A 17,824-nucleotide genomic window follows, 5' to 3' on the forward strand; every position below is an offset into this window, starting at 1 on the left:
CCTGAAGGCAGCTGGGTAGGTGTCAGGGGCCCCGTGTGAAGGCCCGAACTCTGTGCTTTTCTGGGTTTTGGGATGGAGGAGAAGAGGAGGCTTAGGTGTGAGCGCTGTGCCCTGAGCGCATGGTCTCCTGGGAGTATCTAGGGGGCCTTTGAGATGGTCAGAGGCAGGGCCTCCGGCGGGCGGTGGGAGCCCCCACGTCTGCGGGCACCCCAGGGCTCACGTGTTCTGTCCGAGCCAAGGCCCCACCAGCCATCTGTCTGTGAGCTGCAAGACAGGAAACGTGACCTGCATCGTGACAGCCCTGCCTGGTGGCGACAGGCAGTCCCAGGGGCTCTGGGAGGAGCATGTGCGTGGGAGGGCGTGTGGCGGGGTGGGGGGTGGGGGAACCGCCTCTGGTTCTCGTCATGGGCAGACGACCTCATCCTGCAGCTGGCCTGTTGGAGAGCTAATGAGGTGAAGAAAATCCATGGGAGATGACCGATTAAAACAAATCGTGGACATTTTCAAGGGAACCTGGTTTTCCGAAGCATCCAGGGGGTTTTGGATATAAGCACAGAGTCTACGTTATTGACTGGGAGTCTTGTGCATAGAATTAGGGGAGTCTACATTGGGTTTCACTACTGACCTTAAGTCATGTTATTTAAGCTCAGTGAGCCTTGTTTTCTGGATTCATCTCCTTTTATACCTGCTTGAAATGTGTTTAAATTATAAAAAGAGGGGACTTCCCTGGTGGCGCAGTGGTTAAGAATCCACCTCCCAATGCAGGGGACACGGGTTCGAGCCCTGGTCCGGGAAGATCCCACATGATGCGGAGCGGCTAAGCCCGTGTGCCACAACTACTCAGCCTGCGCTCTAGAGCCCACGAGCCACAACTACTGAGCCCACGTGCCACAACTACTGAGGCTCGCGTGCCTCGAGCCCGTGCTCTGCAACAAGAGAAGCCACCGCAGTGAGAAGCCCGCGCACCTGAAGGAAGAATAGCCCCCGCTCAACGCAACTAGAGGAAGCCCACGCGCAGCAACAAAGACCCAACCGCAGCCAAAATAAATAAATAAAGAAATTAGAAAAAGAAATTATAAAAAGACCGTAATGTTGTAGAAAGGGGGAAAAACGCTACACTCTCATCACCCAAGTACTTTAATTTGTATGAATTTTAGTTTTCTGTTATTTGTGTATTTTTTGCCATTGTAATAACAAATGGTGTATATTTTTGTATATTGCTTCTTTCACAAAGCACCATATCATGTATTATTTCCTCTGCTGCTACAGTGTTTATCGTTTTGACTAACTGCCTAAAAGTCTACTGCCTTTATGTTCTGTAATGTATTGAACTGTCCTTCTTTTGTTGAGCATTAGAGTGATCAATATCTTTTCTCCTCCCTGTATTTTAAATCATTTTATTAAGCGACTTCCTGGGAAATCACACTGATGGATCAACCCCATTAGTGGAAACAGAGGGTCCAGGACAGTTTGCATGGCTCCATCATTCCGTTTAATTAGACAAATGATTTTTTTTTCTGAGTGCCTCTTATGTGTAAGGTTTTCTGTCTGTATTGTTATCTGTAGCCGGTCCCGGCTGATGTTTCCAGAATATGTGGCAGGACTGTAAAACCTCACCAATTACAACAACTTTGGGTAAAAGGCCAGGGTGAGTCTGTGTGAAGTCTCAGTGAAATAGTATTTTTAAATAGTTGTAGAAGTCTGTCTCACCATGAAAATAACTATAGTATACGTACCTCTTGCTTGCAGGATCCTTTAAGACGGGGATTGGGAATGTCAGTTGTTTGTTAGTGGGTCCTCCTGGAAAGTACTCGAAACATTTTTATGACATTTGGTATTCTTTCTTTCTTTCTTTTTGGCTGCGTTGAGTCTTCGTTGCTGCGTGCGGGTTTTCTCTAGTTGCGGCAAGCAAGGGCTACTCTTCATTGCCGTGTGTGGGCTTCTCATTGCAGTGGCTTCTCTTGTGGTGGAGCATGGGTTTTAGGCGTGTGGGCTTCAGTAGTTGTGGCTCACAGGATCAGTAGTTGTGGCACATGGGCTTAGTTGCTCTGCAGCATGTGGGATCTTCCCGGACCAGGGCTTGAACCTGTGTCCCCTGCATTGGCAGGTGGATTCTCAACCACTGCGCCACCAGGGAAGCCCGAGCTTTGGTATTCTGACCCATTTCCCTGTAGTCTTGCTTACAGTAATCATTTTCACGGTTGAGCCAGAAAGCTAGGACTCTGATCCGACAGCCCGGGAGGATTAGGGACTCACAAATGTGTGAGACATGGGAGAAATGGGGCTGGTGGGAGGTGTGGGTTCCAGCTCTGCGTCCAGGGTTCCATCTGTGAAGCGAGGGGACGGGGCCAGAGGCTCTTGGAGGTTCTTCCTGGCGCTAAATTTTATGGTGTGGCCTACAGTGACCTTTAGCCCTGTGTTATTTTGCCAGGGCTGCTGTAACAAAATACCACAGACCGTGACTGAAACGACAGAAATTTACTGTCTCACAGTTCCGGAGGCCAGCAGCCCCCAGTCAAGGTGTCAGCAGGCTTGGTCCCTCCTGAGGGCCGTGGGAAAGGGTCTGGCCAGGCTCTCTCCCAGGTGTGCGGATGGCTGCCTTCTCCCCGTGTCTCTTCATGTTGTCTTTCCTCGGTGTGTGTCTCTGTGTCCACATTTCCTTTTTATAGGGACAGCAGCTCTATTGGGTTAGAGCCCATCCTAATGATTTCACCTTAACCTGATTACCTCCGAGAAGACCCTGTCTACGAATAAGGTCACATTCTGAGGAACTGGGGGTTAGGACTCTAACATGTGAATTTGGGGGGTGCACAGTTCACCCATAAGAAGTCCAAGAATGGAAACCGAATTAGGAAACCTCCCTGTTAGGCTGAGATAGTTAGCATGAGCACAGAGAGGTGATTTTTGTCCCTCCCTCCCTCCCTCCATCCTTCCCTTCCTCCTTTGCTTCCTTCCTTCCTGCTGGTCCCATTCCCTGGGGATGATGGTGACGGTAGGAAACAATCATCCCTTCCGGGTAGGTTCACCCAGCCCTACTTTGTCCCTATCACCAACCGTCCGCAAACTACAGCAAATCCACGTGAAATGAGTTCTGTTTCTGCTCCCACTCGGAGAGAGAAATAAAGCTTCTTGGAATCCAGCCTCCCTCCCCATTCCGTGGGGCCTCTTAAGATCTCTGTAGCTCCCTAAACGACTCCTGCTTTTGGAGATCTCACCCCATATCGCCCTAAGCATATTAAAATGCTCCCACATTCCACATTAAGTACTCCCCCCCCCATAAAATAATCAGAAAGCTTTTTTTATAATTTTGCTTTTGAGATGATTTGTCTCGAAGCTTATTTAATTTATGACTGGTTGTGATTTCTTGGCCACTATTGTGCCTACTTAGGAATTCTCTTGAAGGGAGAAACGCTAAGACTCAGATTGTTTTCCAAATGTAATTAAATTTTTATGAATACAAAGTCAACAATTAACAAGGTTTTATAGACATTGCGTTAAACACTTGTTAATTTAAATTTCTACCGTTTGTTTTTTGGGAACCAAAACCCAATATGCTTTTCTTCAGTTCGTAACCATTTTTTTTTTTTTTTCGGTACGCGGGCCTCTCACTGTTGTGGCCTCTCCCGTTGCGGAGCACAGGCTCCGGACGCGCAGGCTCAGCGGCCACGGCTCATGGGCCCAGCCGCTCCGCGGCATGTGGGATCTTCCCAGACCAGGGCACGAACCTGTGTCCCCTGCATCGGCAGGTGGACTCCCAACCACTGCGCCACCAGGGAAGCCCAGTTCGTAACCATTTCATAGGCCCGTGGAAAACTTGGAGACCCCAGATACTGGTCCACTGGTTTCTGGTTGCTGAGATGCTCCGGCTTATTTTCTTTCCTAATCTCTCCTTCCCAGTAGGAATTGGAATATCTCCTTCCCAGATCACAGGCTCCCTCTGTGGGGTGTCCAGCCCCTATTTCCCGTCTCCTGGGGTGTCTACGGCTTCCCTCCCTGGGCTGGCTTTGATGACTTTGGCCTCTAGTTGTGGTCTTGTCTGTACTTTCCCTGCATCTTCAACACCCTAGTTCTCAATCTCTCTGTGGACTTTTTTGCTGAATAACCAACCCTGGCCTGACTCCACCCACCGACCCCCACCGCCGTCCCCAAAGGCTCCATGCCTGGGTTAAAGCTCTGCTGTCACTGTCCTGAGATTCCTAATAATTTTATCTCTGAACTTGTGTTTTATAAGCAAAGTCTGATGGGACCATGGACTCTGCAGTGAGCAGATGCAGAGAAAAGGAAAAGGTTTTATATTTTAATACTTTTAATGGCCTTTCCCCCCACTGCCTTTTGATTAAGGGGCCTCCCATTTTCATTTTGCACCAGGCCCCCAAAATTATGTAGTTGGTCCTACCGAGTGGACTAAGGGTGAGGGTCCTGGTGGTTCATAGTTCCACTGGGGAAAGGTGTCAGTGAAATGAGATGCTTCCAGGCAAAAGAAGTGTATTCGTTTCCTATGGTTGCTGTAACAAATCATCACAAACTTAGTGGCTTCAGACAACATAAATCATTACTGTTGTGGATGTGGGAAGGGCTAACATCAAAGTGCAAGGTCACCTGTTCCTTCCGGAGCTTCTAAGGGGTCCTTGCCTTTTCCAGTTTCTAGAGGCTGCCCGCATTCCTTAGCTTGTGGCTGCACTACTCTGACCTCTGCCTTCTCTCACTCTGACGTGCTGCCTCCCTCTCTTCCTTTGTAAGGACCTTTGTCATTACAGGGTCCCACCCGGGTAATCTGGCATAATCTTCCCATCTCAAGATCCTCAGTCACGTCAGCAAAGACCCTTTTGCCGGTCAAGTAACACACCCAGGTTTCAGGGATTAGAATGTGAACATCTTGCCGTGGGCGTGGGCAGGGGCACTGCTCTGCCTGCCGAAGAAAGCTGTTTTCCAGCTTCAAACCTCCCAACACTTCAGATCTTCAAATCTTCCACCTGGGGCACATCAGGTTTTGTGGGTTCTGAAGTTCATGCCATTTTAAGGTGCCCCTTGAAGAAAAAAATGAGAAATTTTGGTATTAAAGTGAATATTCCTTTAGAATCAAAAAAAAAAAAAATCCATCTTAGACTGAGTCCCTTTTCTTCCGAGGCCTCTTCGGCAAGTATCAGCAATGCTGATGCTGGCGTGTCCCCTGGTGTCCTCGCCACCTGGGACACTCTGCTCCTAGCAGCCCCCTTGCAGGTGAGGGCCCCAAGCTTGGCTGTGTGGGACAGTTGCCTCTCTATCCACCAAAAGAAGGAGGTTTTCTCCTGCTGAGTTTTCCTCACTGGCTGGGGAGATTGCCCAGCAGTAGAAGGCATGGGTGTTTCTTTCCTGGAGAATAAGAAAAGGGAAGAAGCAGCTGAAAAATACCATATAACAGCTTTCATCATAAGCCTTAATTTATAACACACTCAAGGCAATGCCTGCAGCGTCTGCACTGGCAGCATCGTGAGGGCACAGGTTGTCTCTGTGTCCTTTGCTGATGTGTATCCAGTGCCTCAAACATGCCTGTCACATAGTAGGTGTTCAGCAAACGTTTGCTGAGTGAGTGAGTGAACCAACAGGCTATTCGTGTGATTCACAGGGCTCTAAAGGAACAGGCTTGAAGTAGAATTTACTTGTTCAGTGATTCCCCTTAATAAAACTGAGCAAAGTGGACTCCATAGAATTACTTGTGAGATGCCAGGAGAGTTGTTTGAAGCCAATGTGGAAAAGATGGAAAGTGGATTTATGCCAATGATCATCTCGGAGACAGGGTTGATTTTTCATATTTAATCAGTGGTGGTTTTTACCTAGTAATTCCATATCTTTTTTTTTTTTGCGGTACGTGAGCGTCTCACTGTTGTGGCCTCTCCTGTCGCGGAGCACAGGCTCCGGACGCGCAGGCTCAGCGGCCATGGCTCATGGGCCCAGCCGCTCCACGGCATGTGGGATCTTCCCGGACCGGGACACAAACCCACGTCCCCTGCATCGGCAGGTGGACTCTCAACCACTGTGCCACCAGGGAAGCCCGTAATTCCATATCTTAATTAAGCTGGTGGTTGAGCTTACTGCAAACTTCTCTCCCGATAATAGGTTCATATAAAGTCAGTAGAACCTGCACTTTTCTTTTTTTTCTTTTTTTGGGGGGGTGGTTTGAAATATTACTGTCTTTTAAAAATTTATTTATTTATTTTTAATTGAAGTATAGTAGATTTACAGTGTTGTTAGTTTCAGGTGTATAGCAAAGTGATTCAGTTATACGTATATATAATAAATCCATCCTTTTTCGGATTCTTTTCCATTACAGGTTATTACAAGATATTGAGTAGAGTTCCCTGTGCTACACAGTAGGCCCTTGTTGGTTATCTATTTTATATATAGTAGAGTGCGTATATGTTAAACCCAAACTCCTCATTTATCCCTCCCCTCTGCTTTCCCCTTTGGTAACCAAAAGGTTGTTTTCTATGCCTGTGAGTCTATTTCTGTTTTGTAAATAAGTTCACTTTTTAGATTCCACATGTAAGTGACATCATATGGTATTTGTCTTTCTCTGTCTTACTTCACTCAGTATGATCATCTCTAGGTCCATCCATGTTGCCGCAAATGGCATTGTTTCATTCTTTTTTATGGCTGAGTAATATTCCATTGTATATATACCACATCTTCTTTATCCATTCATCTGTCCATGGACATTTAGAGAACCTGTACTTCTATACCCTCCCTCCAACATAGCTGGTGCAGGTTCAGAATTAATCAGTTGGACAAAGGTGAGAAGGGACATGCTTGCTGCGTCCATTTCCCCCTCAAGCCCTTGAGGGCAGCTCTTCCCTGTACGAGGCTCAGAAAACTGGCATCAAGTCGCTGTTGGCTCCTTTGGATGGTGCTTAGATAAAAGGCAGGTTAGAATCTCCCCTTCCTCAGTTTATCAGTCACATTGGAGAGCAAATCTTAAGGGCAGTTAGACCTGTTCCACCTGCCAAAGCCTTTCCAGGCATTTCCATTTAGGAAGCCCTGTGATGTCATAGCATCCTGACGTCAGAACCTTAAATAATCAAAACCCAGGAGGGTCGAGGGAATTGAGCACCTAGGAGGTTTGATTGTAGGTGTATCTTTGCAGTGATTGGAATATGAAGATTGGCTGGACAGTTGGTTCTCTTCTTTCTTGCCTCTTAGGGTGAATCAAATGCTAACTAGTGCCTTGACTGAGGCTGGATGCCTCTTGAAGGGTGTGTTACATTTTAAAGAGTGAGTTTTGTCATCACTTCATACTAAGAAGAGTTATTTTATGGGGTTACACCAGGGCTTCTCAATCTTGGCACTATTGACATTTTGGGTCAGATAATTCTTTGTTGTGGAGGCTGTGGGTAGTGATGGATGTTTAGCAGCGTCCCTGGCCTCTACCCACTAGTTTACTCCAGAGGCAAGGAGGAGCTCTCAGAGGCTTTGCAGTAGTAGACTGACGTGGCTGAACTTCTGTCTTTAAAAAATCACTTTGGCTACTGTTTGGAGGACAGACTGGGGGCTGGGGGGGGGCGGGGATGCACAGTGGGAATCAGGGCAGGACGATGAGTCAGAGCTGTTATTTTGGGCAAAGTGGATGAATTCTGGATATATGGGTGGGGCATACTTAGAAAATCTCCTAAAAGAACAACAACCCCCCCCTCCCCCGGACATTTCAATGGCACTTCTTTGAACTGCCTATTACTTTCACTTCTTTAATCCCTTCAGCATATCAGCGCCAGTTCAGCCGGGTTTATCATCCACACTTGGAAGGAACCGGCGCCCCAGGCTCAGAGGCTGATCTTGGTCCTCGTGATGTGTCAGTGGTCAGACTTCAGGAAAGGGAAAGAAGTGAGAGGCCAGAGAGGCTGGACCAGGTCACGCTATCTGTGTGTGGCTGATCTCCGTGTGCCAGGGCCCAGCAGAGCCAACAGAGGCCCATGACATATCCACTGGATAAATGCATGAGTGAATAAACGAAGGAAGGAGTGAGGGTCCAGGGATAATGATCCTTCAGCCTGCCTTGATGGGTGCCCTGCTGGATGGTAGGCGCTTTGTTCCAGTTCCAGTCACCTGGAGAGAGAGCACAGGGTGATTACTCCCAGACCCAGGATGCGGAAACTGAGGCTGAGAGGGGTGGGGGAATTTGTCCAAGGAAACTCACGTGCCAAGCTGGCCTTCTTCCTGGGCTGTCAGATTCCAAAGCCTTTGCTTAATTGCTGCAGTACTTCCTAAAAGAAACAAGATTTCAGAGAGGAAAGGAGGGAGGGAGGGAGGGAGGGGAGGGAAAGCGGGGGCAGAGAGACAGAGAGAGAGAAGAAGGAGGAGAAGGGAGGAGGAAGGGGTGGGGAGGAGGAGAGAATAAGAGAAGCAACAGTGAAGACATTGAGGACTTACTGGGCTGGACCACTTGTGTCCATCTCCTGTCCCTTCTCCATCTCCCCCAACACTTCCCATGAAGCTGTCTCCCTCCACCCCCTGCCCCGCCCCGCCCCGCCCCGCCCCGCCCCATGCTCCAGTGGGAGGTGCTTGCTGCTGGCAGGTTGCTTAACCAGATCAAGCTACAGCAATTCCTCTGGAAAGGGCCACCATCCCACTGTCCTGCAGATACCTTGCTGACTGTCAAGTTCGTTCTACGGCCTTTGGACGTTTGGGAGGCAGCCCTCTCTGCCTGCACGGCACCCGCCACCTTTTATTCATTTTATTATATTTTAAATTTTATTTATTTATATAAATTTATTTTATTTATTTTTGTGTGCGTTGGGTCTTTGTTGCTGCGCGCGGGCTTTCTCTAGCTGCCCTGAGCGGGGGCTACTCTTGGTTGCGGTGCGCAGGCTTCTCATTGCGGTGGCTTCTCTTGTTGCGGAGCACGGGCTCTAGGTGCACAGGCTTCAGTAGTTGTGGCTCATGGGCTCTAGGCGCGCAGGCTCAGCAGTTGTGGCACACGGGCTTAGTTGCTCCGCGGCATGTGGGGTCTTCCCGGACCAGGGCTCGAACCCTTGTCCCCAGCATTGGCGGGCAGATTCTTAACCACGGCGCTGGCATGGAAGTCCCCCACCACCTTTTAATGAGCCCCTGCTAATTAGTTTGTTCTTACACACTCATCTCTCCTCTCCTCCCCCAGCTTATGGAGGCTGCACGGCACAGTTTGCTTTGGAGGGAGAGAATGGGAATGGGCTGGGGACGGGCTGGAGGTAAGAGCCAGTGTACTTAGCTTTAAGGAAACATTTTCTTTTGGGCAACGCTTGGGCACTTCTTACCATCAGTGAGTGCAAGAAAGACAGAGGCAATTTGTATGTTTGGGTTGGTGTGTGTGTGTGTGTGTGTGTGTGTGTGTGTGTAAGGGGTTCAGTGGGAAAGATGGGAAATGGCAGGATTTGTCTCCTGGGGGTTGGCCACCCTGCTTTAGGGCACTGGCATGGCTCAAGGGAAGAGAGATGTTTTGCTGATCAGGGTGTCCCGTCCCATCCTGTGAGTCCTGAATGTCTGAGGCAGGAAGAACACCATCTCTGGCGTCAGCTGGGCTTGGTTTTCCATACCTCCCTGTCAACTTGGGCTCAATACAGAGCTTTCCTGAGCCTCAGTTTTCTTATCTGTAAAATGGGGTGTCTTAGTCCCTTTCGTGCTGCTGTAACTAAATGCCACAGACTGGGTAGCTTATACACAACAGAAATTTATTGCTCACAGTTCTGGAAGCTGGAAGTCTGGGATGAGGGTGTCAGCGTGGTTGGGTGAGGGCTTTATCTGGCTTACAGACTTCTTGTGTATCCTCACATGGCAGATGGGGCAAGGGAGCTCTCTGGAGCCTGTTTTATAAGGATAACAATGCCATTCACGAGGCCTCCACCCATGAAATTCATATGCCGAAGCCCTAACCCCCAATGGGACTGCATTGGGAGATAGAGCTTTTAGGAGGTAATGAAGGTTAAATGAAGCCATAAGGGTGGGCTTCTCATTTGATAGGATTGGAAGCGTTATAAGAAGAGAGAGAGAGAGAGAGATCCCTCTCTCTTCCTTCCTGTGTGTGCACCAAGAAAAGGCCATGTGAGGACACAGTGAGAGGCAGCCATCTGCAAACCAGGAAGAGACCCTCACCAGGCTCTGAATCTGCACCTTGATCTTGGACTGACCTTGGACTTGCAGCCTCCAGAAGTGTGAGAAAACAGGTGTCTATTGTTTAAGCCACCCAGTCTGTGGTATTTTCTTATGGCAGCCCTAGCTGACTAAGACAGCTGACCTGGCTCTCTCCCTGGTCTGGGAATCTCCTGAAGGCAGAAACCAGCTACTGTCACCACGCCGTCTTCCCTTCCTGGCCCAGTGCATGGATCTGGTGCAGTCATCAGTGCCCACAACTATGGACAAAAGTGGTCTGCTCCTATTGGATCCTCTGGTCTGTGGCCACTGTGATTACGGGCAGTGTTTCTGGTTACCCTCTGGTAGGGTCATCAGATAAAATACAGGACACCCGTTACATTTGAATTTCAGATAAGCAACAAATATGAAATATGTTTTTAGCATAAGTATGTCCCCAATACTGCCCAGGATATACTTACACTAAAAAACTATGTGTTGTTTATCTAAAATTCAAACTTAACTGGGCATCCTGTCTTTATTTTTGACTAAATCTAGCTATCTTACCCTACAGTCTTTTTGTAGAAGGCCTGGAGAGCAAAGCAGCAGTTCTCAAAGAGGGGTCCCAGGGGACCAGAGCAAAAGCAACAACTAGTTCAGAACAGAAAACCTTGGGCCCCACCCAGGCTTCCAGAACCAGAAGCTCTGAGGGTGCCAGCATTCTGTGTTTTGACATCTCTCTGGGTGGTTCCACTGGACGCTGTAGTTTGAGGGCCATTGACCTAGAGAAGGATGCTGATGGTGAGAGATTCCATTCCCCACCCTCTCCAAACGCTTCCTGCTCTGTTGCTCACCCAGGGCGTTGGACTCAACTGCCAAAGTGTAGCAACATAAACGGTATCAGGGACGTTGCGAAAGGTGTCCTTTCCTTGGGTGTCTGGGGCTTCTTGGAAGATTGCAGAGGGTTCTGCAGGGCTGTTCCACCCGTCCCGATCTGCTCCCGAGCCCGCAGAGGCTGTGAACCAGAGAATTTATTCTCCCGGCCGGATCTGCCAGTCGCAGCAGTGGGGGCGGGGCCTCAAGGCCGGGGGACACGTGTGCCGGGAGGGAAGCAGGAAGTGACCGCGGAGTGGAGCCGGGGAGCCAGCGGCTGCGGGGCTGATGGAAGTGGAGTGGGGGCTTGAGAGGGCACCGAAGTGAGTCGGCTTTTCTCTCCTTCGGCGCCTTCGGTGGGGCTGGAGGCCCGGGGGCTGGGGCCAGCGCGACCAGAGCGTGGGACTCGGAAGGGCAGCCCCATGCAGTTTGGAAGGGGGTGTCCCTGGGAGAGGAGGGGGTCGGAGGAGAAGCGGGGCGGCCTTGGCAGGTGGCAGAGGAGGGGGAGGGGTGCCCGGAGCCCCACCTCGGCCCCTCTCCAGGGCGAGCCGGAGGCTGTTGACCTGCCTTCCTTTGACAGTGGTTCCCCAAGATCTCCTCTTCATTTAGTGCTTCCCGGTGGGCATGTGTGGGGGGCCCGGGAGCCCTGGGAACGGCCGTGGCTACAAGTCCAGCTGCTCCGAAGACCCTCCCTCTGGTTCTGGGGGTCAGCGGGACCCCTTGAATTTGGCTGGGAATCCGGTTAAGTTGCAGCAGGCCCGACAGGGTGATTTCTAATCAACCCCCAGGTCGGCCTGTCCTCGGACCACACTTTGAGTAGCCAGGTGTTAGAGAACATTCTCCGCAGTCACGTCAGCCCAAACCCGAATCATTTTGCTCAGTTCCACTCTCGAAGTCAGGACGTGTATGTAGGTTTCGTGAAGTGCTCTTTCCACCTCTGCAACTTTTTCATTGGCATCTTGAAGCTGACTCTTGGAAGCAGGGTGACAGGCTTAAAAGGGAGAGAAAATAAATAAATTCTCTATCAGCCAGGAACCGTGTGCTGCTACGTGTGGCGTGGTGCTGGCATCTTTAAAGCCGGAGCGGGCAGAGAATAATCCTGCCTTCCGCAAAGCAGCCCAGGTTTATGTATTAGTATCAGCTCACGAGGAAGTCTGAGCCCCATTGCAGAAGCGGCTTTTGAGGTGCCCTGGCTGACCTTCCCTGCTCCCAAGGCGCTCCTGGTCTACCTGCTGGAGAAAACTTTCTGTTCTCTTGGGTCTCTGTGGCGGTGGCCCTGCTGATCCCTCTTAGGGCAGGAGAACTCACTTTCTAAGTTCTTGGTCTTGTAGAAGTTGTTCCAGTTTTAGACCTGTGCTTTCCACTTTGATGTGCATAAGAATCCCCCATGGGACTCGCTAAAATGCAGGTTCTGATTCAGCAAGTCTGGGATGGGGCCTGAGATTCTGCACTTCTAACTTAGCTAAGGGCGCCTAGCGCTGCTGGTTCTGGGACCACCCTTTGAGTAGTGAGGATTTAAAACAGCAAATGGAGGAAGCTTCTCCAAGGGGCACTGAGCTTGCGTTGCTGACAGATCTGCTGTTGTAGGGATGGCAAGGATGGCGGCTTTGGTCTTCCCTCTGTGTCCCTTTTTCTTACATCTCAGGGTGCTCGGGTGTAAATAGGGTCTTGAAAGGGTGTTTTCCCCTCCCACTAGCCCCCAAGAACACCCGCGAGCTCCCTCGTTTGCCAGCTCACAAAATCCATGTTGACTTTGGCCCGTTGGTGAATGTAAACGGTTTCCTCTTTTCTGTAGTTATTAAAAGGCACATTCAACGCTGAAAAACAAAGTTGTTTTTTTGTTATGACCTGTCTTGGACGGTAAGTACTGAGGAGATGATAGCTATGTGCCTTTCTTTGTAAATGCCGTTTGAAATTTTATCCGCGAGCAGCTAGAAGGAGAAGGTTGGTGTAATGATCCGGATGTCTCTGTTTAAAGACAAACGTGAACCATTGTCTGTAGGGTACCTTAACTAGATGGCATATGTAAAAAGGTGGGTTTTTTCTAATATTTGCTTTTCTTTATTTGGTGCAGTCATCATTCTGAAGTCCACTTAGACTATGGGGACCCAGTCGGAATCCAGAGATTCTGTTTCTCTTCAAGGATTCCTGGCTGAGCCTGGGCACAGCTGGGCTCACCTGGGCTCATCTGGGTTCACCTGGACTCACAGCCCTCCTAGGTCTGAATCCTGATGTGTTGTTGACCCTCGTGGCGTAAGAGAGCCCTTCCACCCTCTGCCCTGGTTTCCTTCCAGGGTCAGAGGCAGAATCTTCAGCTTTTGATCTGCAAGCCCAGGCTTCTGGCTCCTCTCAGACCACTCGGGCCTGGCAGGGCTGAGCCCAGTGGGGTCGTGTCCAGCCCTGTGGTTGCTGGAAGATGGCGGGGGCGGGGGGCGAGCTGAATGAGCCCTTTGAGATGAGGCCCTGACCCCCAGTGTTTATGTACCAAAACACAGGGCTTTTCAACCAACAGGTTTCTCCGCCTCGTAACTTTCCACAGGGAGCGTCTGATTTCCCTGTCATTTTAGAGCTAGAATTGAAAACATGTTAAGTCTAGAGGAGATTCCCCAGCTTTGGGAGCAGGCGTGCTCAGTGGATTGGCGGAAATGCCCCTTGGGTCTCTGTTTCCTTGTTCTTGCTGAGTGTCTTATTCAAGTTAAGCTGGCCCTTTTCAATTCAACACATAGTTTTGGGGTGTCAGAAAGCCCTATTTTACAGGGGTGTCAAGTGTGAAAAAACATCATCCCTGTTTTTAAGCAACGAATGATATAAAAGATGAAGGAGGCAAGCCCACACAAAGAAAACACCGAAGGTGTGTCCTCGGACGGGAGTGGAGAGGAATCAGGGAAGCGTGGAATTGAATTCGGTGTTAGGTGGGCAACAGAGGATTCAGTGGGTCTGATGGCTGGAGGGTGCGGAGGAAGGCATGCTGGGAGGAAACCGGATAAAGAGAGACTTGGAGTAGGACCATCTGGGGCTTGTCAAAGGTTCTGGGAATAATTGGGTTGAGTTGGAATACGATGCCCACGCAGGGTGCAGTAGCTGAACAGTTATTGGGCTAGTTGCAGGTCAGTCTATGGCGTGTACCCTTTGCAGGCCTTGGGAACCGCCGTGGGAACCGCCCCGGGGAGCTATTGAAAGTGTGATCAGGATGTAGGTGGAAGAACTTCAAGAGGGAATCGGAGCTAGTCACCTGTGTTTGGAGGAGACAGAACCGCTGATGGACGATAGGCAAGGCCAGGTAGAAAAGGCAGAATATGCTGGAAGGCTGCAGTCGCCCGACCCTCCCATGCGCCCTTCCTCCAGGCTAAATAATTCACATTCTTTGTGCTTCTTCTCTTTGGAACTATTTCCCAATGTCGTCCCTTCTGTCGTGGCGTCTACTCCTCTGGCATCTCCCTATGTGTCCGCATGTCCCTCCTTTTGGAGTTAGATGATTTCCAGTACCCGGGGAGAAGCTGGATGAAGCCACCCGACCTGCGCCGGGTCATTGAGGTCACTGCGGGATGGATGGCGGAAGGGTGCACACCAGCAGCCCAGACGTGGGCCAGCTCGGGTGGAGGGGCCGCAGGTGCTGACCCTCTCGTGCTCCTCTGCACACAGCTGTATCCAGCATGCTCCAAGGCCACAGCCCTGTGTCCCAGGCCTTGCTGGGGACCTTCTTCACCTGGGGGATGACGGCGGCTGGGGCAGCTCTTGTGTTCGTATTCTCTAGTGGACAGGTGAGTTGCCTCGGTTCGGTTCTGGGGGTTCTGAGGGTTCTCGGGGACTCTCTTAGCGAGCTTTGAAACCAGCTCCTTCCGCCCAGCCGGGCTGCAGACTCGCGCATGCCGCCGGCCACAGCTCCAGGTTGGGATGACGTTGGCTCTGCCCCCTTGCCTCCCCTTGTCCCCTCCAGCTTGCTACGCCCATGCTTCTGGGTCCCCTGCTTCCCCCCTCCTGACTCAGAGGGAGCAGTAAGTGAGAAGACCAGGTACTCAGCCTCCTTGAGCCCTCTGCCTAATTTCTATCCTCCGTCTAGTTTGGGTCCGGAGCAGGTGGTGATGTGCGTGAGGTTTGTACCTCTCCTGCCCTGTGGCCTTGAATTAGAGATGGTTGAAAAGACCTTGGGGAAAAGGAGGGGGGGGTCGTCTGTCCACTTCCTCTTTTACCCCATTTCCAGGCTCTTCATGGACTCCCTCACCCTCTTTGGGATGAATACACGCACACCTGCCTCCCAGGCTCCTATAGACCCCACATCTGCCTACCCCTCCCACCCCTGCACCCCTAGATCCCCCAGACCCCACCTCTCCCTCCGCCACATGCTACACCCTCCTACACACTCCATGCAAACTCCCACGCTCCTCTCCCTCCCCTCTCCCCCCAGACCCCTACGCTGGCCCTGTGCATCCCCCTCACATCCCCAGGGCCACGCCCCCCCAGTACACACCCCACCCCGCCCCTCCCCACGCCCCCCTCTTGTGCCTGGAAGTCCTTTCTTTCCTGCAACCTTGACACCACCCCCCCCCACCCCCCCCCCCCCCCGTCCAAGGCCTGGAGCCATCAGCCATGGATGCCTTGATGAAAGTGAAGCCCCTGCGTGACTCACGCAGCCACAGACACTGTAGGGGTGGTTAGCCAGAAGTGTGCTGGGAGGCCTATCTGGAAAGCAAAACCCATCTAGGAAGCCGGCCAGCCAGGCACTCCTGTGTTAGAGCCTGAAAAGCAGTGTTGATGTTGCCAACAAGGTGGGGCCTCCCCCACTGCCCTCCCCTGCCTGGGGAGACCCACAGCCCTGAGGAGTCCCGGGTTACTGTCGACAGGTGATCTAACCCTCCTCCCGGTTCCTGACAGCCACGCCAGGTCTTCTGGGGTCCTGTCCTCGCGCCCTTCTGGCGCAGAGCACCTTCACCGTCTCATCTCATCTCATCTTCACCAGTTTCTTTTGCGTTGAGAAGGCGAGATCTGAGTCGAAATAGCTGGGGTCTAGCTGGCCCACCTGGCCCTGGAGACCCGAGTGGAACCCCACAGCCCCGTGTGGCCCCGGCCGATGCTGTGGAGGCTCCTCAGAAGGGAGAAGCCATAGCAGAGGTGCCCCCTTCCCCTTGGGAGCCGCAGAGCCGCTCGTTTGTGTCGTGTTAGTGTAATCCCCAGGCCAGTAGGAGGAACTGCCGAGTCCTTTCTCTGTGTGGAGGCACACAGGGGCTCCCCGAGACCACTCACGCGTTTGGTGATTCGCTAGACTCAGAGGACTCAGCATCGAGTTGTTTTCATGGCTCAGGTTTCTTACAGCGAAAGGCCACACGATAGCATCAGCAAGACAGAGACGGTCAGGGTCTGGAGAAGCCTGTGCCCAGATTTGGGATCCAACGCCCCCTTCCTCTCGTGAGGGGGCACAGAGCGTGCTCATTCCGCCAGCAATGAAAATGCAGTAACACGTGGACCATGTGTCAGCCCAGGGATGCCCAGTTCAGACTCGGGCCCCAAGGTGTTTACTGGGGACTGGTCACGTGGGCATCTGTGCTGAGCTGCCAACCCAAATCCCAGACTTGAAGAAGGAAAGCAGGTGTTGTGCACAAATCACCTTGTTTGTGAAGCAGGCACTGGGGCCCACCCTTACTGCTCAGGGAGTGGGGCGAGCAGTCCCAGTGCCAACTTCTCAGAAGCCAGCCAAGGGCTAACCTTGAAAGTGGGACCTTCTAAAGACAGCAGGCCCAGCTGGGCTGTGTGAGCCCTCTCTGCACAGGAGGGATGCGGGAGGAGTGGGAAGGGGCTCCAGCACGAGGGGATAAAGCCAGCCGTAGACGTGAGCGCACAGGGGTTGGCTCTTCCCCTTCCCCTCCCTGGGGAACCTCAGTTTTCGCCCAGCTAGAATGGGGGCTGTGGTGACGGTCCCTTGGGATAGTAGACACTCAGCCATCCGCCCTCTGCTCTGCTGCTCTTGGCAGCATTGGCTCAACCTCACTCAAGATTCATTTTCTCGATTGAAAAACTCACGTTGTAATTGTAGGAAGCTTGGAAAATATGGAAAAGCTGAAAGAAATAATAAAAAAGTTCATGATCCCGCTTCTCTGAAAGGAAAACCGAACATATTTGTTCAAATGTATTCAGCTGTATTTGAGTGAACATAAGTACAGACATATCTGTTTTCTTTACATAATGAGGAGCAAACTGTCTGTGATGTTTTATAACCAGCGTTTCTCACTGGATGTTGTAAGTACGCCTCCCTATATCCCTAAATGGTTTTTCGATCATTTTGATTTACTCTGGTTACTTAAATGGCTGTAGAATATCCCGCGATAAAAATGCATTGCAGTTGAGTTAGCCAGTCCCCAACCGCTCGACAATTAGTTTATGTCTCTTTTTCTTGCTTCTAGAAGTAGTGTTATGATGAACATGAATCTTTGAGCACACATCTGATTAGCTCCTTGAGACAAATGTCTGAAAGTAGAAGAACAGGTTTACTGATCTTAAGAAAAGTATAATGCTTCTCCTTTCAGGATCCAGAGGAATGCTGAAAGGATGATTCTGCCTGAGTTTTGAATTATATCTGTCTGCTTTGATTAAATTAGTTGATTAGACCAACTTGGCTTATGTCGTGGCAGGCCTAGAGAAGAGTGTCATTTGTGTGGCTCACTGGGGTCAGAACCTTCCATCCACCCCTTAGCCACACAGAGGTGGGGAGAGGGTGCCTGTAGCCGTGATGATTACCTGTCAGCACTAGCTTCCCAGACCTCACTGGGAGGCTCAAGGATCGGGGTGATAAGCATCTCAGTGTATCTCTAGTGTGTCCATGTGGCTATAGATTATATCCCTAACTTAGGCCACTTCCTAAAAAAAAAACAACAACCCTTTTTAT

General features: G+C 50.9%; 1 protein-coding gene across 6 annotated transcripts in view; it reads left to right on the top strand.

The window, feature by feature from the left end:
• The window catches only part of SLC39A11 (solute carrier family 39 member 11), a 447,715-nt gene that overhangs the window by 71,384 nt on the left and 358,507 nt on the right, over positions 1–17,824 (top strand). For all 6 annotated transcript variants that reach the window (XM_089901696.1, XM_089901693.1, XM_089901697.1 and 3 more), the window contains exon 2: positions 14,590–14,708. In XM_089901696.1, the coding sequence (XP_089757822.1) occupies positions 14,601–14,708 (108 nt within the window). In that variant the 5' untranslated portion in view covers positions 14,590–14,600. The remainder of the gene's footprint in view (positions 1–14,589; positions 14,709–17,824) is intronic.

Source organism: Delphinapterus leucas, chromosome 19 (assembly GCF_059928025.1).
Source record: "Delphinapterus leucas isolate spDelLeu-1000000601 "Yukka" chromosome 19, BTC_Dleu_Yukka2, whole genome shotgun sequence".
In the NCBI taxonomy this organism is placed as follows: Eukaryota; Metazoa; Chordata; class Mammalia; order Artiodactyla; family Monodontidae; genus Delphinapterus; species Delphinapterus leucas.